The 15,460-nt window shown below is 36.9% G+C and overlaps 1 protein-coding gene across 1 annotated transcript; it reads right to left on the reverse strand.

Annotated features, from left to right (window-relative positions):
- Positions 1-13,752: 13,752 nt before the first annotated feature.
- On the reverse strand, positions 13,753-14,500 carry LOC117790938 (formin-1-like). Its single transcript, XM_034630555.1, has 3 exons — positions 14,389-14,500; positions 14,270-14,330; positions 13,753-14,190 (listed from the first exon to the last, which is right to left on the reverse strand). Exons 1-3 carry the CDS (start codon positions 14,488-14,490, stop codon positions 13,934-13,936), a joined length of 420 nt encoding a protein of 139 aa, XP_034486446.1. The 5' UTR covers positions 14,491-14,500; the 3' UTR covers positions 13,753-13,933.
- Between the last annotated feature and the right edge of the window lie 960 nt (positions 14,501-15,460).

The raw sequence follows: 15,460 nt of genomic DNA on the forward strand, positions 1-15,460 counted from the left end.
TATGTTTATATAAGTCGAAAAATAACACCATTATCACATATGGTTAAGTAATTTCATTAGTAATACGTTTTATTATTTTTTATAATTTTTTTGGATTAAATGTTGATTTAATAAAACAAACCAAATATTAATTTATCTTAGTGAATTAAAATTTTGTTGATATCAAAAATTTATTCACTAAGGATATCGGTTCAATTTTATCAAAGTTTCGGCAGTTCGGTGTTTTTAAAGGCAACAAATCTGGGTTTTGGGGAATTTACAAGTTAGCATACAAAAAAAAAAGTGTTGGTTTTTTATATTAAAGGTTTTTTTTAATAAAGTGAGTTCATTCAAAATACTTTAAAACATATCCAAGAAAAAATTTAATCGATTGATCCGGCTCATTTATTTAAGAAAAACTAGAGAAATAAAGAATCTCAAAAAGAGGTATTGAATAAAAAATGAAATAGCTATTTCCATTTTTAATCTCAACACTTTGGAGAGTTAAAAGAAAGCAACTATACCTTTTAGTATAGTACATTTTGAACCTTTTGATAAATTGAAAGGAATAAAGCAAAAATATTGAAGTTTTAGCAAATTATTTAACTTTACTTAATAAATTGATTGACAGAAGAAAACAAGAAGAATAAAATGTTCTTTAAGAAATTCGGTTTCATTTTACTTAGAGTTGTAAAAGTTAATAGTTTATAAAGAATTATAATAACTATAAATGCGTTATTAGATTTCAAAAGTGCATATTAGTTTTCATTGAACTCTTAATAAATTAAATTTTCTCAATATGATTAAAATATGGTCAATATGAATGTATAGTTTGAAGCGCAGTGAAACTATTCACAATGGCGATCGTCAGAGCGTGTGCGAGAGAGAGTAACGAGTCAAATTTGCAACAAAGGAAGGTATGCGCAGGTAAGCCATAGCGAGCTCAAGGAGGTGTGTCCAACTCACTCACGAGTGTGTGTGAGAGCAATGCACACAATCGCAAGTTGGTTGCTCTTTCACATATACAAGCGAGAGCGCACAGATTGATTTGCAAATACGTGTGTGTGTACAAACATGTAATAGAGTGACGTGAGACGAGAGCTGTTCTAATGAGCGAACGACAACAAAAATTGGCAGCAAGCATTAAATGACGAAATTAAATATTAGTGACAATCATATGAAGACAACAACATTTCTTATAATTAAGTCTAACCATGCGAATCGCAACGGCTCGGCGAGAATCGAAATGCGGCATCTCAGCAACGGCACCAGCAGCAGCCGAAGCAGCAGAGACATGGTGGAGAACCATGCCCTCAAGTTGGGAGAAGGGAATAGGGATTTGGCCCTGTGCCGCTTTATTAGCGAACAACGATCGCTCTAATGATACGATTTTGTTAATGAAGCAAAAATAGATACACACACTATCATCAGGAAAATGCATTGACAAACTTGGCGGCGGTCTGCTTCGGCCCCGCCCTCAATCTCAGCTAGTGTCAGTTGTGTGTGTATGTATGTGTGTGATACTAAAAAGTCATGACATCGCACGGGCACACTGCGGAACGCTACGGATACGCTTACTTGCTTCAGATTGGCCATTCAAGCATTCAAAAATTAACTCCGCCCGGTTGCGTATGGTTAGTCAGAGTCACAAGCGCAGACTACTCGTGCGCAGCTGAGATACGAACCTACAACTACAAGACACACACTCACATAATACACACACAAACATGCATATGTATGCACTCTTCGTTGTTGGAGCACAAGAGCGCATCGCGGTCATCTGTCATGTTTTGGGCCCCAAATTATTTTTAGATCTAGTCGGGGGTTGTGAAGTATCAGAAATATTTACTTATATGCATAAACATAGATAATGATATACTCCAGAATTATGTGTTTAATTGAAAGTTTATAAATTTTTGTTATAAAAAAAAATATATAAAATCATTAAAAAATACATATTAAAACTACAAGAAATAGCGATATTTATTTCTAAAGATAATACTTTTGTTTCTTTTATTTTTGGGCGCACGCTCAACCGAGTGCGCTCCTGTTCGTTTGAAGACATTCTTCATTTTTGTTATTTTGCCAGCCAACTACAAAACACGCACACCAATACACAGCAACAACGCCATTAAAACCAACAAATACAAAGCGATCGCCGCCCTCAGTGAGTGTGTGTGTGTGTGCAGTATGAATGTAAGAGAAAAGAGCAAAACACACACATATGCACATTAGCGGCTGGCGAGAGTGAGATGGAGAGAGAAAGAGCGAGATCTTGGGATGCTGCGTCGCAGTCGCTGTGTCGTTCGCTTTGACTGTTTGACTGTTGGTGCTTTTCGCATGTGGCTGTGGATTGATGAATACGAGCGACCGTTAGTCTCAGCAGACACGGGTGACGAACAACAACAAGTTGGAGCTGTGCTGTGAAACGTGCGATGCAACCAAAACGGATCACGGATCAGTAACAGCAAGCAACGGATAATTGGATTTTAATGCGGAATTGCAAGTGACAAGAATTGGTGTAATCTTTGTGCGTGTCTTTGTGTTGTGTGATCAAAATCGATTACGATTAATCGGCCAACGATTTTCAGTGTCAGCCAGAGTGGCCATAAAATACCGCACACAGAAATCAGGTGTGAAAAGTGCGTGATAATTTTCGAACAAAAGTTACCGATCGGCTGCCAAAATGTGCTAATCAGATTACAGTTGTGGTTCAACAGCTCATCGCAAGTATCGCGTATCCAAAACTACTTGTAAAACAACCAAAAAAATAAAAATAAAAACACGGAACGTAAATCCAATCGAAATCCAATCAGGCAACCCAACTGGCGTCGCGCCGTCATCGAATGCCGTCAATTTGTACAAATTTCATGCCTTAATTGAAACTAACAATATAGCCAAGTGCGAATAAGTACTTAACGGCTAACCACAGCTACCTTCTTCTCCTCCTGCCGTCTGCCCGATTACGATAAAAAGAATCGCAAGCAACGAACGAGCAACGATAACAGAGAAAGTATTCGTATTGGATTTGGGAGCAGTTTTGAGCTAAGTTGAGTTTGATTAAATCAGATACAATTGTGGATTTCTTCAGTCTGGAAATGGACCCAGGTAAATTACAGATTGTGCTTAATTTTTTTATGATTCATTAAAATTTAAGTTAAACTTGCTTTAAACCATGATAAGTTGTATGAATTATTATTGTAAATTTGCCGTCGGCTAATAACAATTTGACTTCAACTGAAGTGTTTTACCAACACATGTTGAGTGGGGAAATTCGAGTTGTTATGAAAGTCCAAAATAAAGTGTTTCGGCACATCCACATCCTGCTAGCCCAGTCGGGCAAGTATACGAGTGCGAGTACGAGTGCACCTGACTTGTTGTCGCAATCTGTCCCAATGCAAACAGTGAGCAGAGCTACCTTCGAGTCCAAGTCCAAGACACTTTTCGGTATGTGTACTTGTTACTTGTTGTTTGCCTTTGATTTTCGTTTCAAAAGATGAGCAGCGCCGACGCCGACGCCGCTTGCTGCCTTCTGCGCATGATCGACAGCCTCCCGGTAGCAATGACAACTGTTTACTCACCATGAAGATGGCTGACGCTGGCGTTGCAGCCAAAGTTGAAGATATCTGTCTGTCTGTCTCCTCTGGTGGCGACGTTGCCATTGCCTCTAATTTAACTAATGATCGTTGTAATGTTTGTGGTCTGTGCCGATGTTTGTCGTGCGGTCTTCACTTTTGCCGCCAAGTGTCCATGTCTCTGTTTGTCCATTTGCTTTACTCCACTCCCCTGTCATCACTTATCTTAAAAAATAAAAAACTTTACATCATTGGCCATAAATATTGAGATTTGTTTTTTGGTTGTCGCATTTGTTGAATTGCCGATCCACAATTAACCATATGCGCAATCTTCAAAATAAACAACATTTCCATATTTTGGCATGCGTTGCAAATCATTGGTGGTTGACTGAGTGCTTGATATTGATATTATGTAAGAACCTGATGCCATCACTGCCTATAATAAATATGTAGTCTTTATTTATGAGTTTGAGACCTAATTTCATAATTTAGACTTATCCAAAACAGTTAGTAGCTAATCATTTCAGCTAAACTAATATCTAATACTCCTTCAAAACTTAAAGTGCAGCTTGGAAGGAAATATTAATTTAAATTTCATCCCTTTCTTATATTCATGTCCATATTTTAATAATATAGTTATTTTCTTAAGATAATTTCTTTAAAAATTAACAATTTTAAAATTATTTAATTTTAAAGACTTAACAAATTAAGAAAAAACTTAAAACAATTGAGAAATTATATACAAATTATAGTATAAATTTTAACCAAAACTTTGAGTTCAAAGATTTGAGCCATTGAACCGAATCTTTCTTTTAGTTTGGAGGCTTACAGCCTTAAATTTAAGAAATTCTTTAAGTATATTTTTATTCTTGGTCAGTAAATATAATAGAGTAGATATAGCCAAGTCTAATTCTTTCTATATACAACAACCAAAAATGTTAGGATGATCGAATAGTATTATATTATCATGTCAGGATTTTATTGACAGTCCTGTCCAGTCTATTTCGCTCTCTTCTCTATTCTTAGCAAATGTAACCCACGAAGCGGCTGTTCTTAGACATTTAAAGCTAGTGAAGCCACAGATCGGTCCATTAATGAGTTGCTTTCGATGTTTTGACATATTGTTTGTACGCAGCATTGTTTGCCAAGCTGCTCCAGACGCTGCTGCAGACCCAGACCCAGACGTAGACGTAGACACAGACACAGATGTGGAGACTTGGAGCCACTGGCACTGGCTACGAAGATGCAGAAATGCGTGACTAACGGCTACCGGTAGCCATCTACTTCGGTGGCTAAACATGAAAATAAAAAGCACAGAGCGAGATGCTAAAATCACAGAAATGGGCAGTAAAACAAAAGGCAACAACAACGACTACTGAGACGGCAAAGGAGAACGAAGGCAAAGAGGAAGAGGAAGAGCAAGACGATGACGGTCGGTCACAAATGCAGGCAAACACTTGAGAGACGAAAAAGTCGCGTCAATGTGTGCACGCCTTAATGGATGAGTATACACATACGTACTACACTCATATGTACATACAAATTCAGGAGCAAAGATCTCAACTGAGACTGGGACAGGGAATGGGAATGGGAATGGAACTTGCAGTGTGGTCAGGGCATCATAAAACTTGTGATTCCGTCTGATATTCCCTGATTCCCCGATTCCCCGATTCCCTAATTGCGTTCAAGTTTTGGCCAACGCTTCACTGACTTGATTATATGGCGTCGTTGGCCCGCAGACGAAAGAGAGGACGACTTTAATTAAATCACTTTCGCTTGCTCTCTGGTGCGTTAATTTCATTATGATGGCCGCCCACTTGGAGACATGGCATTTGCTGTCGCTCCCAAAGGATTCGCTGACATGTGACAAGTGCAAGTGCAACATGAGCATTCCAACACAGAACAACAGAACAACATTACTGCAGCTCATTAACATAAATTTAATGATTTTCTAATCACTGCATCTGCCAGGAGGGAGGCACGTGTTCCTTGCTGGGTAATTAATGCGAGAACATCAATCTGATGGCAACCACAACCACATCTGGGGAGCTCTTTGAACTCAACTCAGTCTAGGCCTAACCCTAACCCCTTGATGGCATTCTAGTATTCCCGAAGGCCTGCTCTTTGAACTACGAACTAAGAACTACGACCTACAACCGGAACTGCAGTCTTCTCGATACAAACATATGTACAACTTGTACAAAATTTATGTTTGTCAACGGGCGTTTCCTTGTCTCACACATTGCTGGGATGCCAACAACGCTGGGGATGCGGTTCTAGTACATTGGCAATGATTGGTCGGATCTGTTCATTTAGTATTTAGCTTTAGCATTTGTTTGTAGGCATTTCGGCAACGCTAGCTTGCATTGTCCACATTCCTGGTACGCGTAATTGAAGTCACCGCAGCATTTCTTGGGCGCGCCCCCTTTTACATGCCCAGGCAACGGGAACGAGAACAAAAACGGGAACGGGCACAACGGGAATCTTGAGGTTCGAATCCGCCACCACACTGAAAAAAAAGAAAAACTTCAAAAATCAAGAACATTCATCTTAAATATTTTATTCTTAAAATAAAATCATTTTAAGACCATACTTCTAGTTCTAAGAATATTAATCGAAAAAAATCGAGGTTCTTGAAACAAGAATAATAATCTTAAATTGTAAGGAAAGTAAAAATATGCCATATTTTATTTCAAAACAAAAGTGGTGCCGTGGCGTTCTGGTTAGAGTCGCCGCTTCGGCAGAAAGCAGTCACGGGTTCGAACCCCACTCAGTTACAATAAAAAAAAGTAAAAATAACATTTAAAAAATTTACCAAACCAGAATAAAATGTTTATTAATAGGTAAATAAGTTATAGGTTTAAAAATTTTTTTACTTAAATATTAAGAACATTTGATCTTATATTCCCATTTGTTTTTTTTAACCAAGATGTGTTTTCTTAATCTAAGAATTTTATATTCTCTACACATTTGTTAGACCAAAAATCGTAGTTTTAAGACCAATATTTTAATTTTAGAAAAATTTTTTCTATCAGTGTAGACACTGTCATATTTTCTTCTAGTGGAACTCAGTGAGTTTAGTGCGACGCCACTTTGTGGTGCCTGCCGTGATTTATGGACCCATTCATTTCTGTTGACAGACAAAGTTGTTGACGCTGAGAAGGAATCTATTTAGTTTTATGTACTTTTGATATCCACGAGGGCGAGGGCATCTGTTTCATCCAAAGTAATGAGCTTAATTTATAATTTAAAGCACTTGCAGTGGATCAACATGAAGCTAATCTGAAGTTGAAGAACATTCACAGACGTCTATATGATGCAATTTATTTATTTATAAGCAATGTTATTTCGTTATCGAGACCCTGTCCATTTTCCAGATTATTACCATCCAACAAGTCTGGCTTATTCGCTACAGTATATACTCAAGTTATCTGATTAATAGAAGACTCCGTGAACTCTTGATATGTGAGATATATTTTATATTAAATTTCCTCTTTTTCTACTCTCAACTAAAGTGAACTTCTGGAGGAACTTAAACTCCCTTTAAAGTGCTGCATAGTGTATTAAGAAAATATAAAAAAGAAATTAAAGATCGGTCGTTGTTAAGTAAACAGATGATGATTCGTAGTCTCTTAGACTTTTTTTGCTTGATAACGTTGGAAATTGAACTCTTGCTGATTAAATGGAAATAACATTGCCACAGTTCAAAAGGGACACACATATAGAATGGACAGTCTGCGTGGCAGTTGCTTCCTTCTTCTTGACTTGGTGACTTTCTTGCTTGCTTGTAAAAATTGTAAAATTCACTGATAAATAAAAGCGATTGTGCGGCAAATTGTGCAACGCTCCGAATGCGAAATTGTCGACAAGCTCTAACAGCGCACTTAGTATATGCATAATACATATATTAAACGTGCTGTTTAATCGTCAACAAACAAGTGAAAGGATTAATTTTAAAATTCTAAATTATAAGCAGAAATATTTGGGGGCTAACCCTGCGTATACGTAATGTGTAAGCGTTAGCGAAAAGCCTCAACAGAATTCAACTGAGTTGTTAAATTAATTTTTTCTGCATTTTTACGAAACAAAATCAACATTTCTCTTTACGAAACAAAATGATAATTAAAGCGAAATCTTAACTATCAGATACCCTATATATGCAGAAAGTGTTTTCATGCTTTAACAACTTGTTAATGATTTTAACAGCACGTTAACATACAGTGTTAACTTTTAATAGATGTTGACGAAATATTAGCAGCAAATTTAAACAAGGCTTGTTAAGTAATTAAAGATTTATCGATTAACGTAGTGATATTTTTACATCTATACAAAATGAAATCAATGAAAGGGTAATCAGGAATATCTTCCTGCTTAAAGTTCCTTATATATAATATACCCAACATATTTATACATAGGGTATTCGGATGCTCTCCCCTCTTGGCTTTGGCATCGGCATACAGACTGTCAATCAAATTGCAGGGTTGCCACGGGCACTGCGGCAACACGGGGGACAGTGGGACATTGGATCGGTGCTTGCCAAGAGCTTAAGATTTATGGCATCGTCACAGCCATATTGCAACTTGTAGTTTTTCAAAAAAAAAAAAAAGGAAATTTAATTTGCCATGCTTTTTTTGCAGTTTCTACAGTTTTTTGTGGCAATCCGCTTTGGGGCGAGACTATAAAATAATAATAATACAGATAATGTCCTCAATATTTAAAAAAGAAGACGCCATTTCATGCCAAATTTATATTCAATTTCTGAAAATAATCTTAAGACAGAGAAAAAGAGATGGCAACAAACTGCCAGTCGGCCATTTTATTAATCATTTTATTTATTTTAGTTGCATTTAATTTAATTGAAAGTTGCCTTTTGCCTGAAAATTGTTGAGCTAATTAAACACAATTCTCAACGTTTTGATTAAAATTATAATGGCAATTTGTATTGAACGCTTCGTTTGAAGTGGAAACGTGTTAATTGACGTATCGCTCATTCTTCAATTTTTGAAATTTGCATTATTTCTATTTAATTTAATTTTATTTTATAAAAAAATATTGCATTTTCTATTGTTGTCATTGTTGGGGTCGCTGAATTGCGAATCGCTGATTAAATGCTTATTGCCCATGCCATAATCCAAGTCATAAATAATACAAAGTATTTAATGTGTTCATAACGAAATTGCTTATCAGCTGGCCAAATGTTCAGTTGTCTGTTAAATTTGTTCAATTCAATTATGCATGAAATTAGTTTATTGCCTTTTGACATTTGAAGACTGTCAGCGAAAATTTCTAATATTTTAATGTAATATCTGTGGAAAACTACTAGTATTTATAAAAAAAATAGGAAAATATAGACAGTTCAACGGATTCAAACGTTGCTTATCAGCAGACGAAGTAGGAAATAAATTTGCCTCGGCATTATCGTATACCATTTAAATATTCAAAGTGTTCACAAGGGGATATAAATAAAATGAAAAATGTGAGTACAGAAAGCGTACCTTTTATCCAAAAGTGTTCTTAGGTATAAAAATTAAGTAAATAACTGTGTATACTTTATACACATTCATTCACTATATACAAATATTCACAATAATCCAAAATAAAAAAACACAAAGTTCATACTTTTGTTTGAATAGCAACAACAACTGACTCGATCAGCTATTTACAGGGTATTCTCGAGTCAACCGCTATAAAATAAAAATAAAATTATGTAAATGTTTTTTTTTTTCATTCGAAATCTTTGAATTGATATGAAACAGTCATTTAAATGATTATTGCTAATGTCAATTTTATATGTTTATATTTATTTGCGGTCGACCGCGTCCATTTTTTTAAGCAAAATATGATTATTTTTAATTAGTTCTAGTTAGTTAACATTTGTTAATTGCTCCTGTAATTGGATTTGCATGCTTCACTGAGGGTTTTGGGTGAACTTTTAACGATTTTAAAAATCTTTTATATAATTTATACACTTCAAATGCGGCATGCAGTTGCCTCAACTTAATTGCCAAAAGGAATTTCCGAGTGCGGTTTTTGTCAAAGCGAAAGTTTTTGCATAATTCCAAGAAGGGGAAAAGCGAAGATACCATAAAACCATTTAGCTCAAACTACATCAGCTACTGTTGCTCGATTCTGCTGTAATTTGTTTATCGTCCGTCAAAGTCAGCGTCTACTGTGGAACAATGACACTCCATTGTATTCGGCAATTTCCCAGAATTTATGAATTATAATTTCGCTTTATAGACAATTTTAATTGAGCTTTTTATGGGCTGGTCTGGGCCATGTTGGATGTATGCATGCCCTGCATGGTATTTGTGGCAGGGTATGTCATGCCAGGCTGCCAGGCTGCCAGGGTTGCCAGCGTCATTCAGGCGTGTCCAGCTCGAAAAAGTGTTGAATTTCAATGCAAACAGAACCATTTGTAAGCCATTTGTACCCAACATGGCTAATGATGCAGCTACCGCTAGCGACTTCCGCTAAGAAAAATAACTGGAGGAGTAGGAGACGATGCAGACGGAGGACCCGCATAAGGATCACTAACCCGCAGCGATTTCCAAATACGAAAATCCATGTGCAAATATTGGTAGGGCACAACTTCATCTGGTTTCTGTCCCTGAAAATAAAATCGATTTTATGATTTTTTAAGCTGTTTGCCCGAGCTCTTCACATTTTGTAGCTGTTTACATTTCATTAACAGAAGCTGCAGCTACTTGGATCAACCGCGTTCTGTTTGCCTTGATTAGCTGAGTGACTAGTGAAAATGCCAGGATACGGATACTCATTAGAGACAAAGTTGCACTAGGGATTGAGAATTGACATCGCTTAACTGGGCGAGATTTTATATTAGCGACATAGACATCACTGTAAACATGGTCGGAAGCATGCATTTAAAGGCCCAAGCCCATTTTTGTGCGTAACCTAAAATTAAATAAACAATAATACGAGTAGGTAACATACATACTCACATACATTCTCAGATGTATGAAAAGTGGCCTCTCTAGATTCGAAGGTTCCCAAATGCAAACAAACATGCAAAATAAACCCAACGGCGACGGGGCAAACACTTCAACTGCACCTGAGCAGGGAACTAGGCAGCAGGGAGTGGGAAGGAGGGAAGGGGGTCGAGTTGGTGGACACCGGTCAATAGTGCGCTCTCTGATCGTAACCGACGCAACGCTTGAATTTGAATCCTCAACGGCGGTGGCATGTTTGCACCTTTAATAAGACCAACACCGTCAGACAAACTGAAAAATCGAACGCCGACGGGGCAGCGACATAACCCAAGATCGGTTCATTGTGGCACGATCGCAGGCATACCCCATCCCATTCCATCCTATCCCATCCGATCCCTTCAATTCCGTCAATCCGTCCATCCGTCAAACCGTCGCGACGGTAGCTCGCTGGTAAATCTCTTGTGTGGATTTTGGTCTTAAGTAGTGTTTACTTTCCGCACGCCCATTGCAATAGAATCTTTAAATAAGCATTTACTTTGTTTTCAGTTACGATTGTTTTATGTTTTTCTTGTCTTTTAACAAGATCATCTCATATTTAACAGATCAATGTTAACTTCGACCTTTGAATATATCAAATATATCAAAATTGTATGTGTGCTTGGACGTGCCCCCGTTTCCATATTAATTCTTGACTCATCTACAATTCATCCATAATCCAAATGGGAAAACTGAAGGAATTTAATTGTTGCGCTAACTGCAAAAATACGTGACTAATTTGCATGGGGACTTTGACTCTGACGAGGGCCGGATATGGCTATGGATCATAAATCGAAAGTTTACTTCCATAAGAACATGATTAAAGACTTAAGAGGGCAAACCACGTTCAAAATTACATAAAGCTTAAAAGTCGGTTAAATTTTGACAAATGTAAGAAAGCTTAAAGTTGGTTTGACCTTTGACCTTTACAATTTAATATTAATGATTTAATATTAATATCCTTATGTTATAAGGAGTCCATTAAAAGTAAAATCATGAAATTTAAAATTTTCAAAATTTCAAAGGCATTCAGCCTAAATCTACGGCAGATAATTTTTTTAACGAATTGAATTATATTTGAATGCAGAATTAATTTGGAGGCCAAATCATGATCAAAATGACATTCCGCTTGAAAATCGGGTTAGTTATGAAAAAGTTATGAAAGTTTAAAGTTGGTCAGACCTTTGACCTAATAACTTTACAAGTCAAAATTTTTGTCCAATTTGACATGATTTTATGCAAGAAAATAAAAGGTCTCAGAGTCAAGTTTGAAGTGTTGTTTTATACTAATTATGATATAAGGAGTCGATTAAAAGTAAAATCTTGGGATTTTAAATTTTAAATTTTCAAAATTTCAAAGGGGGGACCCTTAGCATCAAAGCCAAGATCTAGAGGAAATACATTTTTTTTACAAATTGAATTATATTTGAATGCAAAATAAATACAGAGGTTAAACCATGAACATAATGATATTCCGCTTTAAAATCTGTAAAGTTTTGACAAAGTTATCCAAGTATGAAGTTGGTCCAACCTCTGACCTATTAACTCTACAAGTCAACATTTTTATTCAATTTGACATGACTTTTTACAAGAAAATGAATATCTGAAATAAATCATTTAATATGGAAAAAATCGAAAACTTTATTAAGATCTAAGCTGTTGTGTCTTTATTTTTCAATTTAATATTTCTTTTGATAACTGCATAATAGATCAACTTCTTATGGTACATATAATGTCCAATTATTCGGGCTAGTTAGTGTGTGTCGTTGTTTGTTATCAGTTCTCTCAAAAGGGAGAAGGAACAACTGAATATCATAATTAAGTAACATCTTTAAATGGTCAACTTTGTCGCCCATTAATCTTCCATAATTGCCCAAAATTGATGTGATGCGTATTTGAAAACCCATTAAAATGACGCAGCAAGCATTGATCTTCAAAAAAACCAATGATAGAATGAAAACGAGGGGCATCATTCATTGGGGAAGACAACTGAAATATATTTGTGGAGACAAATTTATGAACGTTTAGCGCAAAAGTCAAGCACTCGAAGATAATGTTGTTGAGTAGAGCAACAAATTGTGGCTATCACTGAGAATGCCACAAATGCCAACGACAAAAAAACGAGAAACAAATTCAGGCAATGAATGGAAAGGGGAAGCACATAAACAACAACAACGTTGAGCATTTGTCGAATGTGTGATTTTTCCCTCACAGGAAAATTGTGTGGCTCCTGTGTGGCTGTGGTTCTCCCTTTGTAACTCAATTCGAAAATAATTAACGATCGCAAGATTACAAATGTCAAACATAATGTCAAGTTGGGCTGACTTCGTATCACATTTTGCTGTCACTGGGAAAAATGCCTCACGTTGCCAAGCGAAATGTTCAAAGACGACAGATTCACAGATACGACTACAGAAAAAACCACCGAGTCCGTTGCTGAATGAAAGGAAGATCCCTCAAAAGACTCACACCCAGACCCAGACCCAGATCCAGACCACAACCAGACGGCAGGCAATGCGTGTGGGTCTATGTCGAGCGCCAGCCGATTTGTTGTGACTTATGTCAAAACAATTGTGTATATCCGATGTACTGCTGAAGAGAGCATTACTTGGGGCCTTAGAATAATTACCTGGCAGTATTTCTGCTCTCATTGAAGTTTATTCTCGAGATATGTTATATAAGGCTGTATATTAGGGTGCATCGAAAAATTGTAACCAATATTCGTAGTCTACGGTCAATTCTTAGGTGTTTCCACCAAGAAACCATAGTTCTAAAGTCAATTCTTAATTCCGGGTTTTTGAGTACAAAAATTTATTTTTTCGAAATTGTTATCATGCTTTTTTTTTAGCATATCTTTAGTGTTTTTAGTCTGATCCTGACAAGATTAGTGTCAAAACACTTGTGAGGTCTAAAACTTGTATATAAAATTATTATAATATCAAAGGTCTTATTGTCCTTAAGATATAATCTTGGACTAAAACAACAAAATTGTTCAATTCAAAAATCGGGAACAAGGAATTGATTTTAGAACAATGGTTTCTTGGTGACAACATCTTAGAATTGACCGTAGATTACGAATTTGGGTTACCATTTTGTTTTTTGAAAAAATTGATGCACTCTACTGTATATACTTTAAGATAATTTATTAAAACATAGATTAGACTCTAATCATTAGAGCAATACCATCACCGTAAATTATTATACAAATCGAAAAAGCAGTTAAATATCTATTTTAATACAATCTTGTGAGAAGTTGAAAATTTGCGTTCCTTTGTCTCGTATACGAAATCCCTTTTCGAAACTAACTTAAAATGTAAATATCTATGGTAGTTATATAATACTCCTTGCAGTCAAAAGGGGAAATACTCAAATGGTTAGCGAGGAATACGTTCCTTATTGACCCTCAGCAGGAGCGGCTGGTGGTGTTACAGCTGCGGGGTCGACTGTGGGAGGAGGTGGAGGGGCTGCAGTTGCGGCTGTAGGTGCAACATTGGGTGCGCCATCATTTCCACTCGGTGGTGCTGCGGTTGGTGCAGGAGTTGGTGCAGGAGCTGGTGCAGGAGTTGGTGCCTCAGTTGCAGGAGCTGCTGTGGTATCCGTGCCGTTGCGGTGATCTTGACTGACTACAACCGTGCAGTTGCGACAGAGTACTGAAAAGTATTGTTGAAATCCGTTTAGTTCAGCTTGGATAAAGTGTAAACAAAAAATTAAAAAATATTTTAATCTTACAAATCTCCTCGGAATCCTCATAGTCAAACAGACTTGTGAGCCAATCGTAAAGATCGTTGCTCTGCAAAGACGTTTACAAATTTTCAGTAAATCCTGGCAAATTATAAGTTAAAACATACCGATCTTGCCACACGATTCTCTGCAGGATTAGCCTCCGTTGTCGGATAGCGTAAGCTCAAGCAGAGGCACAATAATATAACTAGTTTACTTCCAATCGGCATCTTGACTTTGACTGACAAACGAGATATACGCGACTCTGCCTTTTATAGGCGCACAGTTAACAGATATGACCAGACTATATATATATTGTATATATAGGTAGTATAGTATAAGGTCACACTCAACTCATATGTAAATAATAGTTGCCTTTACGAGGCGTTTAACAATTAGAATTATGTGGGGTTTTGGGCACGAGTTGGAGATACCCAGACGCAGCTGGAGATTCTCAATGGAAGTCAACTCGAACTGGAAGTGCTGGGTATCAAAGGGGGGGAGTTATTTATGCAGCTGCACGTAACGCTTGGCCCATTTGGTTATTTGGCTATTCGACAACAACAAATGGGCCCAAGTGCGAACTAACTGAAATAATTGAAATGCAATTGACAAATGCGCAAATGCATAACGCATAAAGTACATGAAATTCGATGCAGTGGATGCAACAAGTGTCCAATGGGCATCGAATTGGAATTGTAATCGGTAATTTGAGTAACCTGCAACGAGTACTTGCAACGCCTCGATAACACCTAAAAACGAGTGCGCCTACTAACTGCAATTTTCAATTATGAATGAACAATCGAGGTCGATACACTTGTGTTTTCTTTTTAATTCTTTAGACTTTGCTCTTTCTACACATTTCGAATCAGTGGTCTTTGTTTGGTTCCTTCCTGCTTTCTTGCACTTGCCACATGCAGCTTGCCACATGCAACTTGGCGCGTGTAACTCGGCAGCCCTATTGTGATTTTTATGGCGCTGTTCGAGGCACTTTTTCCTTGGCCCTTGTACGTGTTCTTCGTTAAAGTTGTTGTTATATTATTGTTGCTATTGTATTGTTCATGTTGCTGTTGTTCTTGTTGCTGTTGTTGTTGTTGTTGTTGTTGTGAAACATGATGCTAACTACATGCTTCTAAATTAGACGACTGCAGTCGGCGCAGATGTGCAAATTTTCTTAAGTGACTGTAATGAACAGACTAT

The sequence above is a fragment of the Drosophila innubila genome, assembly GCF_004354385.1.
Source record: "Drosophila innubila isolate TH190305 chromosome 3R unlocalized genomic scaffold, UK_Dinn_1.0 2_E_3R, whole genome shotgun sequence".
Lineage (NCBI taxonomy): Eukaryota > Metazoa > Arthropoda > Insecta > Diptera > Drosophilidae > Drosophila > Drosophila innubila.

Coding starts and splice junctions, on each gene's coding strand:
- LOC117790938 (XM_034630555.1), bottom strand. CDS start 14,490: ATGCCGATTGGAAGTAAACTAGTTATATTATTGTGCCTCTGCTTGAGC. Junction 14,331..14,388: donor AGAATCGTGTGGCAAGATCG/GTATGTTTTAAC, acceptor ACGTCTTTGCAG/AGCAACGATCTTTACGATTG. Junction 14,191..14,269: donor TGAGGATTCCGAGGAGATTT/GTAAGATTAAAA, acceptor AATACTTTTCAG/TACTCTGTCGCAACTGCACG.